Here is a 14,982-nt window from a genome sequence, read left to right as displayed (position 1 = left end):
TGAGACTTTATATCATTTTTAATATTTCAAAATCACTCAAAACATGATGGCCTGTCACGTATAGGGTTCTTCCTAGTTCCAGCATCCTCCCGATGCACTTTCCTCTGGGAAAGATGTTTGCAAGCTGGGCACAAAAGAATAAAAAGGATAAGCTACCATCTGTGAGGGAAGAAGCTCCCTTCCCAAGCTTCATCTCGCCGAGCACCCACTGACCATACCAGGTTCCGGGCCCAGAACGTTTATTACAAAATACAGCAGGGAGGTCTGAGGAAGAGTCACTCGTCATAGAATTTTGGCAGCTCATTGCCCAAGATTACTCGATGGTCCACACCAGCAGCTGTAATGGTGACCAGATAGATGACACCCCCGCTAGAGCCATCCCGGTTCATGGCCAGAGCAATAGCTGCAGAGGGTTTCAAGTTGGAGAGAGAAGAGAGAATGGCTTAGCTTTAAAAATCTTTTCCTTTCCTTGCTGTCTATATGCCTACTACCACTTTCAGACTTCAAAATCCCGTCTCCTAGAGATGCATATTTCATGGTGTACTGGTGAACCCACTTAAAAATCTTCATCTCTGGCATCTCCTGATGTCCATGGTCTCAACACTCTTGCCACGAGTGATTTCAAGTGTAAATAGATAAACAAGTAGCTCACAAATTCTTGCATATTTAGCAATCGCCTCTTAAGAGCTGGCGCACTGGTTCTTGTAGTCACCATATAACTTAACTTGGTGTGCTCACAACAGTCCTAGTTTATGCCGTTTGTCCTGAAATCCCATCTAGTTCACCACCGGCCCTGCCCCCTTTCACTCTCAAAGCGTCCCAGTGTGGCTATTTAATTAAATGGTCACCCGCATATTCCTCTTCCTGTTCCTTGTACTCTGCTTCCTTCCCATATTTAACTCCTGCCCCGGGTTAGTTACCATTTGTGGTGAAGCGCCTGCACTCCTCAGGGGACATGCCTGGCTTATATGCCGCGTCCACATAACCGTAGATGTAGGTGCTGCCAGAGCCACCGATGGCAAAGGGCTGTCGAATCAGCATTCCTCCCATGGTTCCATATACCTGGGGGCGGGGGGCATCCTACAGGTCAGACTGTGAAAGCATCAATCCTCTACTTACCACCAAGACAAGCAGGTGGGCTCCCCACTCTGCAATGAAGCCCCAGCATCCTCCACCCTTATCCTTTGCGTCTATACCATGCTTTTAGAGGCAGCATCTTTGAAACTCATTGCTAGAATGACATAGGACCTCCATCTCCCTCTCTGGGGGAGAGAGGAACCCCCAGGGAAGGAGTACATTGGGAGGGACTCACCTGGCCCCCTTCACGTTGGTCCCAGCCGGCTACCATGAGATGTGCAGATAGGTCCTCCCGATATTTATAGCTGATGTTCCTCACCACGTTTGCAGCAGCCAGAACAAGTGGAGGTTCTTCCAGTTCCATTCTAAAGGAAGTGTTAGGCGTAGGCGTCAAGATAATTTCCGGGAGTTCCATCCTCCCAGGTCATTACCATCCTCCCGGGTCATTACCATCCTCCCTGCCAAGTGACACCTGAAACTTACAGCTGCAAAGATCCTAACTCCAGTTCCCCTCCCACGTGTACAGGCGAACCAGTCTCACATCACCAATGGGTAAGATTTCATTTATTTCCTTCCTTTACCCTGTCCCACCCCCACTCCCTAGTGACATAACTCTCTTGGCTGCAAGAACGCTGCCCATGTGGGGAAAAGCAGATAAGCTTTACTTCTGCCCCAAATGACCTTGGTTTCTCGCAGGTCACTGCCTGATATTATGGTGGGCCATGGTGTCATTACCTTCCTCATTATTTATATGAGGGTACTGGTTTGCAGTTTTCAAACCCCTTTCCTGCTCATCACTTGATCTAGTGAGGTAGGGTAGGTACTATTAATATCTCTACTCTACAGGTGCAGAAACCAGCTTCAAGAGATTTAAGTGCCAGTTCAAGGCTAATAAAAGCGGGAGCCAAAACAAGAATTTTTCATTTTCCACTGCAGTGTTCCTGGACCAGGACACTGTATAGGGGTTCACTGGTTGGGGAAGCTCTAGCTGGGGTGGACTGAGGACCCCAAAGCTTCATACCCATGGAGCTCCAGCTGGTAGGCGGCCATGTCCGCTATGGCCTGAGCATCAGCGGCTGAGCCAGAGAGCGCACAGTAGATTCGATGATGCAGGGGGGACAGCTTGTCAAACACTCGGTTTACCACCGCCTCTCTGTCAAGAAGAAGGCAGAAGTCAGCAATGTCAGAAGTGCCCAAATTCTTGATGTTAATCTCTCAGTGTTTCTCAAATTTACTCCATAAGAGAACACCTTCAGAATACATTACATTTAATGCATGAATGAAAGCCAAAAGCAAAGAATCATCTCAAATAAATGAAACGCTGCAGGCGATGGTCAAAATTAGACTTATTTTCAGTCTTAGACTTTTACGATAAAACAAAAAAAAAAATTAAGAATAATGTTTCCCTGCAGTTCCTGTCGTGGCTCAGTGGTTGACGAATCCGACTAAGAACCATGGGGTTGCGGGTTCGATCCCTGGCCTCGCTCAGTGGGTTGGGATCCGGCGTTGCCGTGGGCTGTGGTGTGGGTTGCAGATGCAGCCTGGATCCTGTGTTGCTGTGGCTTTGGTGTAGGCCTGGCGGCTACAGCTCCAATTAGACCCCTAGCCTGGGAACCTCCATATGCCGTGGGCTCGGCCCTAGAAAAATACGAAAAGACAAAAAAAAAGAATAATGTTCCCCTTATTAATTTTTCTTTGCTATTAACCATCTGGAGGAAGTTATGTGTTCTATGGGAACATTAAATAGTATTGACCAAATCCTATATATATATATTTTGTATGTGAGGAAACTAGCCAGAAGGGAGGAAGATGAAATTAGTTCAACACACAGTGGATGAGAAAACACAATATCTGCCTGGCAGAAGCATTTTTTTCTATCTCTAAACACAGGTGGCAAGAAGGTCTCTGAAATCTCTACCCCCCAAACCCTTTAGAGTCCCGAAAAAATACCCACCCAATATCTTATTATAGTGGCCTTTCTGAAAGGTTAAATCAGTGTCTCCAAAGCACCAGTTCATCAGTCTCTTCATGAATGGTTAAGAAAAACGTGTGTTTGGGACCATTAGCTTCCTTCCAAAAGTATACACCATCACTTGTACTTACCCTGCAGACACCCGGGAATCAGATCCCACCACGACGCCCCCATCAAACTCCACCGCCATGATGGTTGTCTGCAGAGACACAGAGGAGGGACTATCAGAGCAGGAAGAGCCTTGATCCCTTCATGTGGAGGGATCCCTTCCTTCTTGAGGAAACAGCCTCAAGAGAGGGGAGATGTCTGGCTCAAGGTCACACGGTCATTGAGGCCAGAGGGGACTTCCAGTATTGGATTTTTTTTTCCCTCCATCTTTCCATTTTCTCTCTTGTCTCTCCTGGCTGCAAGGGAAGGTCAGAGCCTGGCCATGGTATCACACAGAAGGAAGGGCATCCCTGAGCCCCAACCTTCCTAAGTGGAGTTCTTTGCATCGTAAAGAGAGAGACAGGGTGAGGTGCCTAGAGGCAGAAGGACTCCTTTTGATTAAAGGGTGGGGGAGGGCACTTCCAAGCACCCAGAGGCAGCTGTGCAAGTGAATTACCTCCACATCTGCTTGCTGTGTGTACAGCTGTGCTACCGACCCCCCCCCCCCCCAGCAAGTTACCGTGATCATCTTGGGAAACAAGGTAACAAGCTCTAGTTTTTTTTTTTTTTGGCCCGGAATCATCCATCCCACACCTTTCATCAGAAGTGAGCTTTCAGTTTATTGAACAATGGAAAACACCTCAGAGGTCAGTGGTTAGCATGGCCAGTGAAAAGGAAGGAGGAAAGAGCAAGAAGCACATGAGACAAAGGTTTCATTCAAGGATTTCTGATCAAGACGCAAATAGATATCTCAGTAGACAGGGGAAGGGATTTGTACCAAGGGAGCATTTGATTGGGGAGTTTGAGCTGACTTTTCCAGGTCAAGAAAGGAAATTAAGGAGAAGAAGAAAGAATGAAGGAGAATAAAGGTACAATTTTAACTCCCGTTGAGTTGGAAAGAACCTTTAGAAGAAACTGAGTCACTGAGAAGGTGAGTGACTCGTCCAAAGCACACAACTAAAACCCAGGTCTAGTTCTCATGCTTTGTTCTGACTTCTTACTCTCCACTGCTCATCTGGCTGTGAGGGGAGATTATCTGATTTATAAATGGTTTTATGGCTCTCCTTCTCACCACTCCATAAGTTACCTTGGCCCCCAGGGATATTAGCCTGAGTGTTCATTTTGACCTACTGATTGGTCATGAATAGCCCACCAGGGAACAGGGGCAACCCCATCCTAGAGGGTGTTGCTTTACAACAAAGCTGCTCTGACGCTGAGTGGTGGCAGTAGTTTGAGAGCAGAAGCCAGCCAGTCTTGGGCTGCCATCTGCCCCCCGGGGGCCCAACCTGGGCAAAAGTCCCCCGGCAGGTGTGTGCAAGACCTTGGAAAGGGAGCATGGCAGCGCCTGGGCCAAGCAGGAGCCTTCCTGGGCCCAGCTGGAGAAGGGCACTACCAGCTCACATAGAACCCCCATGATCAGACTATGAGTTACCCAAGGGCTGGCTTATCAAACGGTTGTGTCCCTTCTCCATTAGTACCCATACTCCCATCTCTCAAGCGCTGTCCTACTTCACCCAGGGCACAATTTCCTCATCTCTGTGCATCCTCTCCAACCCCCTCCCTTGATTTAACCATCCCCCCCCTCCAGTCCAGAGTGAAAGCGAAAGCGCTTTGGAACAGCTTCCCCTTAACGCTTCCACCTAAGGGCCAATGCATCCCCTTTCTACCAGCCTCGCGTGCCCAGTCCCTTCGCGGACCCCTAGACGACCCCCTCCAGAACAGAGACGCCTGTATTCATTTCAGGGTGCAAGCAGCTGGCTGCTACAAGCTATCTCCTCACGCTTGTTAGTCTTCAAATTTACTCCTTGGCGCTTCCAGGGTCCCCTTGTCGCTCCACCCCTCTGCTGGCCCTCAAGCCCAGACTCATTACCCCAGTGTGGACTTCTCCGGCCCGGGGTAAGTCCCCAGTAGGTCCTCCAGCCCGCAGCATCCCGGTGCCACGCTCCTCGCTGCCTTGGGCACTGGTTTCCGACCTGGGACAGCACGGGGTGAGCTGCCTTACAGCCCCGCCCCTTCACCACGCCCGCCAGGGGGCGCCCGGGTCCGCTCCTTGCGGCTTCGCACCCCTGCGCCAACCTGTGTGGTGCAGGTCTGCCCGGAGACAGATGACGTAAGATCCCTACCAAAGGGCTGGGGTGAAAAAGTCCAGACCATTGGATCCCGCAAGAGGAGGCAAGGAAAGAAGGAGGGTCTGGCGTTGGTGATAGTGAAGGTGGAGCGCCAGGGCTCCTCCCCCAAACCTCAGATCTGATGCCAACGCCCTCCTCCAAAATAGTCCGGGCTGGCCGCCTTGGGGAAGTGGGCGGGTCTAGTGAGCCGGCGGCCGCTTTCGTTTTCCCTTTCCCATAAACCGCTTGCTTCCAGCTCGCTGAGGCGGTCCAGGTCGGTTCCCGGGACTTTCCGAGATCCCCGCCCCGGCCCGCCCCTGGACCCTCCCCGCTGCGGGTCCGGGCCTGCTCGGGCACCCACTCCGACAGCATCCAGAGAATCCAGCCCAGCAGGGATAGCGAGAGCCCCAGGCCGGGGGTCGACCTCGTACGGCCAATGGCCAGCTCGGGGTCCTCCGCTCCCTGCGGGTGTCTCTGCGTCTCCCGAGCTTCCCTCCCTTGGCTGGGGGCAGCGCTGCTGCTTCTCGCCGACTGGGTGCTGCTCCGGCCGGCGCTGCCCCGGATATCCTCCCTGCTGCTGCCCCCAGCGCTGCCGCTGCTCCGGGTCTGGGTGGTGGGCCTGAGCCGTTGGGCTGTGCTGTGGTTGGGGGCCCGCAGCGTCCTCAGGGCGACGGTTGGCTTCCGGGAGAAAAGCACAGGACTTCGGGGATGGCTGGCAGCTTTGGAGCCGCTGGCGGCGGCTCTGGGCTTGGCTCTGCCGGGACTTGCCTTGTTCCGAGAGTTGGGCTCGGGAGCGGCTGACAGCACGCGGCTACTGCACTGGGGGAGTCGCCTCGATGCCTTCGCCCTCAGCTATGCGGCGGCATTGCCCGCGGCCGCCCTGTGGCATAAGCTTAGCAGCCTTTGGGTGCAAGGAAGTCACAGAGGCTCTGGAGTGACAGTGAGCCGGCTTCTCGGCTGCCTGGGCTCAGAGATCCGCCACCTCTGGCTCCTTCTGACCCTGGTGGTCCTCTCCAGCCTTGGTAAGGGGGATGCGGGGGGAGGGAGAGGGAGGCTAGAGGGCTGGGTAGGAATCAAGCCTAACGGTCAGTGAGATAGACAGGTGTGAGTTCTCGGAAATGTGGATAAGAGCAAGCCCACCCCGCTCAGGTCCACTTGGTGGAGAGGAAAGAGCCCTGGACTGGGTGGGAGTCAGGAGTCCTGGACTCCAGTGCTGCTCAGGTGTTGCTTCACTGGCCACCTTGGGCGAGCTCTTTCCTCCTACCATCCTAGGCTTCTTAATTAACCCTCTAAAGGTCTGGTGAGGCCACAGGATTACGAGTTCCCCGGGGGCCCATTCCAGTGCCGAGAGTGTGCGCTGTTTCTGCAGGATAATGGGCAAGGGTGAAGGGAGGATGGGCGGGAGGTGCAGCCTGGTTAGAGCTGAGCTGCTTAGGCTGCTTAGACTTGCTCTTTCTGACCCGCCCATCTCTCCTCTCCCTCCCCAGGGGAGATGGCCATTCCGTTCTTCACAGGCCGGCTCACTGACTGGATTCTACGAGATGGGGCAGGTGCTGCCTTCACGCAGAACCTAACTCTCATGTCCATCCTCATCATAGCCAGGTCTGACTGCTGAGCTTGGAAGGCTGGGGACGGGGGACCCTGAAAAGGGCGCAGTTGGAAGTTGGGGCCGCCCTCCAAAGTGCACTTCTACGGGGTCCCTGACCGACCGGCCCTCCTTCTTTGTCTCCCTCTAGCTCGGTGCTGGAGTTCGTGTGCGACGGGATCTATAACAGCACCATGGGCCGCGTGCACAGCCACCTGCAGGGAGAGGTGTTTCGGTCTGTCCTGCGCCAAGAAACAGAGTTTTTTCAGAAGAATCAAACAGGTGTCTTATGAACCTCTTTCATTATCCGTCTGTTTTCTATTTGTATCCCCACACTTCATCTTTTACTTATAATCTTGATCTTTCTCTCACACACACACAAATGGTGTCCCTTTTTATTCTTGATGTACTTCAAGAGCAAGATATGCTCTTTACCTTTAGAAAAGCCTACTGTTGGAGTTCGCCGGTGGCTCAGCGGGTTAAGGATCTGGTGTTGCCACTGCTGTAGTTCTGTGGCTGCTGTGGCTCAGATCGCTGCTGTGACTCAGTTTGCTTCTATGGCGAGGTTCCATCTGGCCAGGGAAATTCTGCATGCTGTGGGAAGGGCAAAAAAAAAAAAAAAAAAAAAAAAAAAAAAGACAAAACCAAAAACACAATAAAACAAAAAAAAAAATGATTAACCTACTGTTTCCACCCAAGATTTTTCCATAAACTATCCCTATAAGTGTATTTAGGTAGAATTTCAAACCTGGAAATTTTGAGATTAGAGAGTCTAGCTGACTCATTTTACAGAGAAGTGAAATGAGGTCTAGACCTAAATGCCAACATTTGCATGGATGCACATGGATGAAGACAAACTTGAGAGCAGAACCCATGTCTTGATTCCCAATCCAGTGCTTGCTGTGGTTTCCTGGACTGCTCTCTAGTAGTCTCTCCATTTTTCTCCAGCTCTTGTATGACCAGCTTAAGTTCTTCCTACCTATGAGCATGGTATATACAAGTTCTTTAAGGAACAGACACCTGTCAGAGAAACAGAAGTTCACATGGGCATCCATTTCTTTAAAAATTTTTTTTTCTTTTATGACTGCACCTGTGGCATATGGAAGTTCCTGGGCCAGGGGTTGAATCAGAGCTACAGGTGAGGCCTGTGCCAGTCATGGCAACACCTGATCCAGCATCTGTGACCTACGCCACAGCTTGTGGCAACAGCTGGTCCTTAACCCACTGAGCGAAGCCAGGGTTCCAGCCTGCAACCTCACAGAGACGGCGTCAGGTCCTTAACCGCTGAGCCACAGTGGGAACTCTGGGCATCAATTTCTTTATAGTTAAAACGAAGGTCTTTGGCCAGGCTTTTCCACTCTAACACATTTTTCTTGCATTATGTTTCAGTCCTCCCCCAACCACAGACCTTGTTTTCCTGACCTTCTTTGTCTTTTTTTTTTTTTTTTTCCCCGCTATTTCTTGGGCCGCTCCCGCGGCATATGGAGGTTCCCAGGCTAGGGGTCGAATTGGAGCTGTAGCCACCGGCCTACGCCAGAGCCACAGCAACGCGGATCCGAGCCAAGTCTGCAACCTACATCACAGCTCACAGCAACGCCGGATCGTTAACCCACTGAGCAAGGGCAGGGATCGAACCCGCAACCTCATGGTTCCTAGTCGGATTCGTTAACCACTGCGCCGCGACGGGAACTCCTTTTCCTGACCTTCTTAGAACACTGTGTTGATGCCCTTCGCTGTGGCACCTGGCTCATTGCTCGTCGCTCCCATCACTCTGAGCCTCCTGTTCACTCCACTCTCTTCTCTTGAACCCTTGGCAGGTGCCATCACATCTCGGGTAACAGAGGACACATCCACTGTGAGTGTGTCTCTGAGTTCGGAGCTGAGCCTCTTGCTGTGGTACCTCGCACGGGGACTGTGTCTCTTAGGGCTCATGCTCTGGGGGTCACCTCCCCTCACCATGGTCACCCTGGCCGCCTTGCCACTGCTTTTCCTTCTGCCTGAGAAGCTGGGGAAATGGCACCAGGTATGTCTAGGGAGTTGCCTCAACCTACACTGACCCTCATCCCAGACTTGGTGGGCTCAGATCCCTTTCCTGGCACCTTCACTGGTTCTCCTCTTTGTGGGACTCCTTGTCCCTGTCGTCCATGTTCCCAGATTGCTCAGTGTTGATCTTCACATCCCTTGTGTCTTCTCTTCTAATGCCTGCCCACAATCTGTCTTTAAGAACATGATCACCCATCTCAAGAATATGCTCCCCTACGACGCTTCTAAGTCATTTTCCTCTTCTCTGTATCCTTTAGTATCTGGGGGCCTGGCTGTGTCCCTTTGTCCCCTTGCCTTCCCTCTGCCACGTCTCACCTTTAAACTCTAATCGGATAACTCAGGTACTAGTGTCCCCTATGGTTTGTCAACAATCATGTGTGGCATCTCTGGTCCACGTCTCCACAGGTGCTGGCAGCACAGGTGCAGGAATCTCTGGCAAAGTCAAGCCAGGTGGCCATTGAGGTTCTGTCAGCTATGCCTACTGTCCGGAGCTTTGCCAATGAAGAGGGTGAGGCCCAGAAGTTCAAGCAAAAGCTGCAGGACATGAAGACACTCAACCAGAAGGAGGCCCTGGCCTATGCGGTCGACCTCTGGACCACCAGTGTGAGCACCTGCAGATGACTGCCTAGTCCCTTGTCCCCAAGATGCCTCAATGCCATTCCCTTTCCCATGACCCTGCTCCACACTCTTCCTCCACTGCCCAGTGGTTGGTTCAGTGGCCATATTCTAACAACCGGAGGCTCAGTCACCCTACTCACTGTTCCTAACCCCCTCCCCCCTTTTTAGGCGTGCTAGATGGCTTCCTTTCACTACGGTACACAAAAATCCACCCAACCCTCTCTTTAGGGAAGTGTTTTCCAAGGCCTTCTTTTGCCTCAAGGGGGTGCTCAGAGGACTATAAATTCTGGCACCCTGTCCCGTTTCATGCTGACACTACATGGATGCTAGTGAGAGTCCTGGGAGTAGCAGAAGCAAGGATGAGGGGCACCTGTGATGTAACCGAAAGCGAACACGACCAGCCATCAAGTTCCTATCACGATGCTGCCATTTTCCGGCTCTGTGACCAGGGGCTGGTGACTTCACTTCTCTGAGACTGTTTTCTCAGTTTTAAAAATGGCAGTGACCTAACCTTGTTTATGGGGCTTTTGATGCGACTATTAGATGACATTACATTCATGAAAGCCTTTTGTGCAGAGTAAATGCTTCCCAGACAAGGTGATAATGGTGATGGTAATAACGATTGGCTTCTTTTCTGTATAACTGAGTGAGACTCCGTGGCATTGCTATGGTTCATTCCTTTTTTTTGTTTATTTGTTTGTTTTTGCTTTTTAGGGCTGTACCTGAGGCATTTGGAGTTTCCCTGGCAAGGGGTCCAGTCGGAGCTACGGCTGCCAGCCTACCCTAGAGCTACAGCCACAGCAACACTAGATCCGAGCCACATCTTTGACCTACACCACAGCTCATGGCAACACCCGATCCTTAACCCACTGAGCGAGGCCAGAGATCGAACCCGCAACCTCCTGGTTCCTAGTTGGATTCGTTAACCACTGAGCCACGACGGGAACTCCAAGAACTTCTTATCTCCTTAATGCTAATGATTCTGCTTCTCTGCAGCCCCTCTAGATTTTTCTACAAAAGTCCCTTTTCTGTGTGGTCTCTCCACAGATCTCAGGGATGTTGCTGAAGGTGGGAATCCTGTATGTTGGCGGGAAGCTGGTGGCAGGTGGGGCTATAAGCAGCGGAAACCTCGTCACATTTGTTCTCTACCAGATCCAGTTCACCGAAGCTGTTCAGGTGAGGTCCTTCCATTCTCACATCCCAGGGCTTTTCCCTCCCCTGTCCCATCACCATCTGAGTCACCTTCCTTCCATGCTTTGCCCTTCTCACATCACATAATCCTGGCAGGCAGATTAGGTCCCTCCCCCACTACCTCCTCCCATCTCACTATTCATACCTCCCCTCCAGGTACTGCTGTCCACCTACCCCAGGGTACAGAAGGCTGTGGGCTCCTCAAAGGAAATATTTGAGTATCTGGACCGAATCCCTCGCTGCCCGGCCAGTGGATCGTTGACTTCCTTAAAGTCAGAGGGGCTTGTCAAGTTCCAGAATGTCTCCTTTGCCTACCCGAACCGACCAGAGGTCCCAGTGCTGCAGGTACAACCCACCAACCCCTGCACTCCACCAATCTTCCTCTCAGCTCGATCTGAATCGTCTTCCTGCCTTCAGTCTGCTTAACATCAGGTGTAGCTAGATCCTTCTTTACCCTTCAGAGGCAAAGATGAGCATCATCTGTTCCATAAAATTGCCCCAAACTCAAGACCTAGTTTGGATTTCCAGGGAGGACAGGAAAGGAGGCTTTCAGGGAGAAGGCTGTCATATCCTAAGGAACTGCTGCAAAATCTGTGTATCCATCTGGTCTTCCATCTTTCCTTTTTCTTGCCTTTTTTCTTCCTTTTTTTAATGGTCACACTGGGCCAGGAGCTGAACGCCTGCATCACAGCCACAGCAACACCGGCTCTGAGCCACTTCTGTGACTGAACGGGGCAGCTGCAGCCACACCAGATCCTTAACCCACTGGGCGAAGCCAAGGATTGAACCTGTATCCTCACGGACACTATGTCAGGGTCTTAACCTCCTGAGCCACAACAGGAACTCCTCCTTTTTCTTTCCATTTGTGATTTCAAATGTGATTTTTTTTTTCTTTTTTTCTCCTGGTCTCTGAGATTGAGTGTGCGGCATGGTCTTTGCCCTGGTCTTTGTCTCTTCTTCCATCTCTAGTCCACGGGGAGGTGGCATCGCTGAGGAGCAGAAGTCTGTGCATGTGGGAGGGTAGGAGTTGCTGTGTTTCTCCACTTTCCTCTTTTCTTCTCTGGGGTGAGACACTGACAAAACAATGGGCCAAGTCCATGACGCTCTTAAGGTTAGGGGCCTTGATCTGCCTCTTAGTGTGTGATTCTCTGGCCTCCAGGGCCTCACGTTCACTCTACGTCCTGGTGAGGTGACCGCCCTCGTGGGGCCCAATGGGTCTGGGAAGAGCACCGTGGCTGCCCTGCTGCAGAACCTGTACCAGCCCACGGAGGGGCAGGTGCTGCTGGGTGAGAAGCCCCTTCCTGAATATGAGCACCGCTACCTGCACAGACAGGTGAGCAAGAAGGTGGCACAGGGGAGGGCAGGGAGCTGCGAGTAAGAAGACCATGCTCACTGGGCACTCTGAAAGGAGTGCTGGGAATGACAGGAGATCCTGGGGGGGCGGGGGGTGTGTTCAGGAGAGAGGCTGTGTGATTTCATGATTTGTTCACAATAAAGATTTTCAGTCTTCAGTCTCCAGATCATCATACTCCTGTGTTCCTCGTTCTCTCATCATGCTTTGTCCCAGGTGGCTGCGGTGGGGCAAGAGCCACAGCTCTTTGGAAGAAGTTTTCAAGAAAACATTGCCTATGGCCTGAGCCAGAAGCCAGCAATGGAGGAAGTCATAGCTGCCGCCGTGGAGTCCGGAGCCCATAGCTTCATCTCCAAGCTCCCGCAAGGCTACGACACAGGTGCTCTCTCCTCTCATATCACCACCCAGGCATCTTTTTTGGGGGGGCTAGTTTTTTATGGCCACACCCATAGTCTGAATCCAAGCCTCGGATGCAACCTATGCAGCAGCTGCAGCAACGCCAGATCCTTTAACCCACTGCACCAGGCCAGGGATTGAACTGCACCTCCAAGGCGACCTGAGCCACAGCATTCGGGTTTTGTTTTGTTTTGTTTTTTTTTGCTTTTTTTTGGAGCTGCACCACAGCATATGGACATTCCCAGGCTAGGGGTCGAATCGGAGCTACAGCTGCTGACCTACACCACAGCTCATGGCAATGCTGGATCCTTAACCCACTGAGCAAGGCCAGGGATCTAACCCGAGTCCACGTGGATACTAGTTGGGTTCATAAACCACTGAGTCATGTCAGGAACTCCTGCAGTTGCATCCTTAACCCACTGTGCCACAGCAGGAACTCTTTTTTTTTTTAAATTTTATTTTATGGCTCAGACATCTTTACCTTTGTTGAAATCCAATAGTCTTGCCTTTATTCATCAGTATGAAGTTGTAAGAGCTTGTTTCTATGGCTCTTTCATCCTCATATCCTCAGAACTCCTTCACCTTCCCAGAACCTTCCCTATCCAGCTGTATCTGTTAGTCCGAGTGTGTGTGTGTGTGTGTGTGTGTGTGTGTGCACGCGCGTGCGTGCGTGCACATGTGCACACACGCTCGCGCGTGCATGCAAGCACATGGATGCACATGTGTTTATCCAGCTCTTACCTGGGCACTTGTCTCTGCAGAGGTAGGTGAGGCTGGGAGCCAGCTATCAGGGGGTCAGCGGCAGGCAGTGGCCTTGGCTCGAGCCTTGATCCGGAAACCACGGGTACTCATCCTGGATGATGCTACCAGTGCCCTGGATGCAAACAGTCAAGCACGGGTGAGAGAGTCATCTTCTTAATGCCTGTAACCCACCCAGTCCTCCTTCCTTCACTCATCCTTTGTTATTGTACTAACATCATAATCATCCAAACCAGTCTTTGCAATTCTCAGTTCCCCTTCGCTTCTCCCCAACATGCCTAGAGTCAGTTAAAAGAGACGATCCTCAGACTCTGAATCTGTGAAGCCAAACAAAAGAAAAGATCCCATCATACCAATATTAGTTGAAATCTTACCATGTGCCAGAAATGTTAACAGGCCCTTTCCATGTACTCTCTCATTTAATTATTCATCGTGAATGCTTGTGAGCTGGCTGTTGTTATCTTCATCGAACAGATGCTAAAATGCAGGCTAAGAGAGGCTGAACAACGCACTCGATAGCATTCAGCTCAATGTTGAATAGCAGAGCCTGGACCCAAATTCGAGTCTGCCTGACTCGAATATTCATTCTCTTTACTACTCACTTATGTCTCCTTGAAAGAGAATATAAAAATTAGAGAGGAGAGGCTACTCAATACCCTTCATACTTATGAGTTTCACCATAGGACACGCTCTTGCCCCCTCATGTAAACCGTCCTTAACAGATCAAAAGTTTGACAGAGAAGCACTCAGAATGAGAAGCTTTGATTTTGGGGTTCCTGGCAGAAGTGGCAGTGATCCTGGCGAGGTCTGTCCCAGCTCTTCCGGGAGTGGCCCCCAGCTCTGACAGAGTCTGTGTTTTTTTCTCAGGTGGAGTCGCTCCTGTATGAAAGCCCTGAGCGGTACTCCCGGTCTGTGCTTCTCATCACCCAGCGTCTTAGTTCCGTGGAGCAGGCCAATCACATCCTCTTTCTGGAAGGAGGCACCATTGTTGAGGAGGGAACCCACCAGCAGCTCATGGCTAATAAGGGGCGCTATTGGACCATGTTGCAGGCTCCTGGTGGGTCAGATGCTCCTGAGTGAAGCTCTTCTCAGACCTGCACACTCCATCTCCCTCCCTTTTTCTCTCCTCTGTATAGTGGAGAATTTGAGAACAAGGGTCTTAACTAGAGGTGCAGCTGCTTCTGGGGGGAAAGGGGGAGTCACATTCTAAAATGTAACCCCCTAGGTAATGCCTGAGATTTTGGCATGAGTGTCACCCACTGTCCAAGCTCCTCTTGATAATGCAGATTTCCTGGAAGAAAACCGGGCTCATAACTCTGTAGTGTAACTCTTTGGAGCCAGGTTGGTGTGGCTAGAACCCTGAAAATGAAGTGAAGTATTTAAAATACGCAGAAAGGGAAGGTCAGCTCCTTTCGGGTCTCACCAGAAGCATGTGCTGGCCCATAAATACCCTGTGGATTCTTGGTATTTATAATAAAATTGGTGTTTCGTACTGTGGTCTCTGGAGTTTTCAGTGCACCGAATGGCTCAACATGTGTAGTGCATTTTTCAGGAGCGGGTCTCTCCCACCTTCAGCATCCTCAATGTTTCACAGCCCTAAGTGTGCCATCTTCCCCCTTAAGTTTTCTATTTCCTATGCTTACCCCCTCCCCTTCTCCATCCTCCTATGCCTGCCCCTAAGAACGAGCCAGATAGGGATACAGCGTGGTCGTCTGAGGCACCAACTGCAGTGCCT

At 51.2% G+C, this 14,982-nt stretch overlaps 2 protein-coding genes across 4 annotated transcripts; one reads left to right on the top strand and one right to left on the bottom strand.

Moving 5' to 3' along the window:
- PSMB9 (proteasome subunit beta 9) lies at positions 1-5,376 on the bottom strand. 2 transcript variants are annotated; one of them, XR_001297797.1, is made up of 7 exons: positions 5,067-5,376; positions 3,181-3,248; positions 2,099-2,230; positions 1,313-1,442; positions 921-1,062; positions 219-403; positions 1-124 (listed from the first exon to the last, which is right to left on the bottom strand). XR_001297797.1 is itself a non-coding variant. In NM_001037961.1 (6 exon segments), coding segments are annotated over 6 exon segments (660 nt in total). In that variant the 5' UTR covers positions 5,127-5,312; the 3' UTR covers positions 227-275.
- On the top strand, positions 5,520-14,737 carry TAP1 (transporter 1, ATP-binding cassette, sub-family B (MDR/TAP)). Of its 2 annotated transcripts, none has more exons than XM_021098370.1 (11): positions 5,520-6,326; positions 6,819-6,906; positions 7,041-7,171; positions 8,707-8,912; positions 9,338-9,535; positions 10,598-10,726; positions 10,898-11,086; positions 11,901-12,074; positions 12,309-12,471; positions 13,250-13,386; positions 14,115-14,737. In XM_021098370.1, the coding sequence occupies exons 1-11, from the start codon at positions 5,741-5,743 to the stop codon at positions 14,325-14,327; spliced, it is 2,214 nt and encodes a 737-aa protein (XP_020954029.1). In that variant the 5' UTR covers positions 5,520-5,740; the 3' UTR covers positions 14,328-14,737.

This window comes from Sus scrofa, chromosome 7 (genome assembly GCF_000003025.6).
Source record: "Sus scrofa isolate TJ Tabasco breed Duroc chromosome 7, Sscrofa11.1, whole genome shotgun sequence".
In the NCBI taxonomy this organism is placed as follows: domain Eukaryota; kingdom Metazoa; phylum Chordata; class Mammalia; order Artiodactyla; family Suidae; genus Sus; species Sus scrofa.
The sequence above is the reverse complement of the archived record's forward strand: the minus strand, read 5'-3'. Positions and strand labels throughout refer to the sequence as shown.

What these genes read in the sequence shown, in the direction of transcription:
- TAP1 (XM_021098370.1), top strand. Translation starts at nt 5,741, where the DNA reads ATGGCCAGCTCGGGGTCCTCCGCTCCCTGCGGGTGTCTCTGCGTCTCC. An exon ending in TTTTCAGAAGAATCAAACAG is followed by an intron (nt 7,172 to 8,706) that starts GTGTCTTATGAA and finishes AACCCTTGGCAG; the next exon opens with GTGCCATCACATCTCGGGTA. An exon ending in CCCGCAAGGCTACGACACAG is followed by an intron (nt 12,472 to 13,249) that starts GTGCTCTCTCCT and finishes TTGTCTCTGCAG; the next exon opens with AGGTAGGTGAGGCTGGGAGC.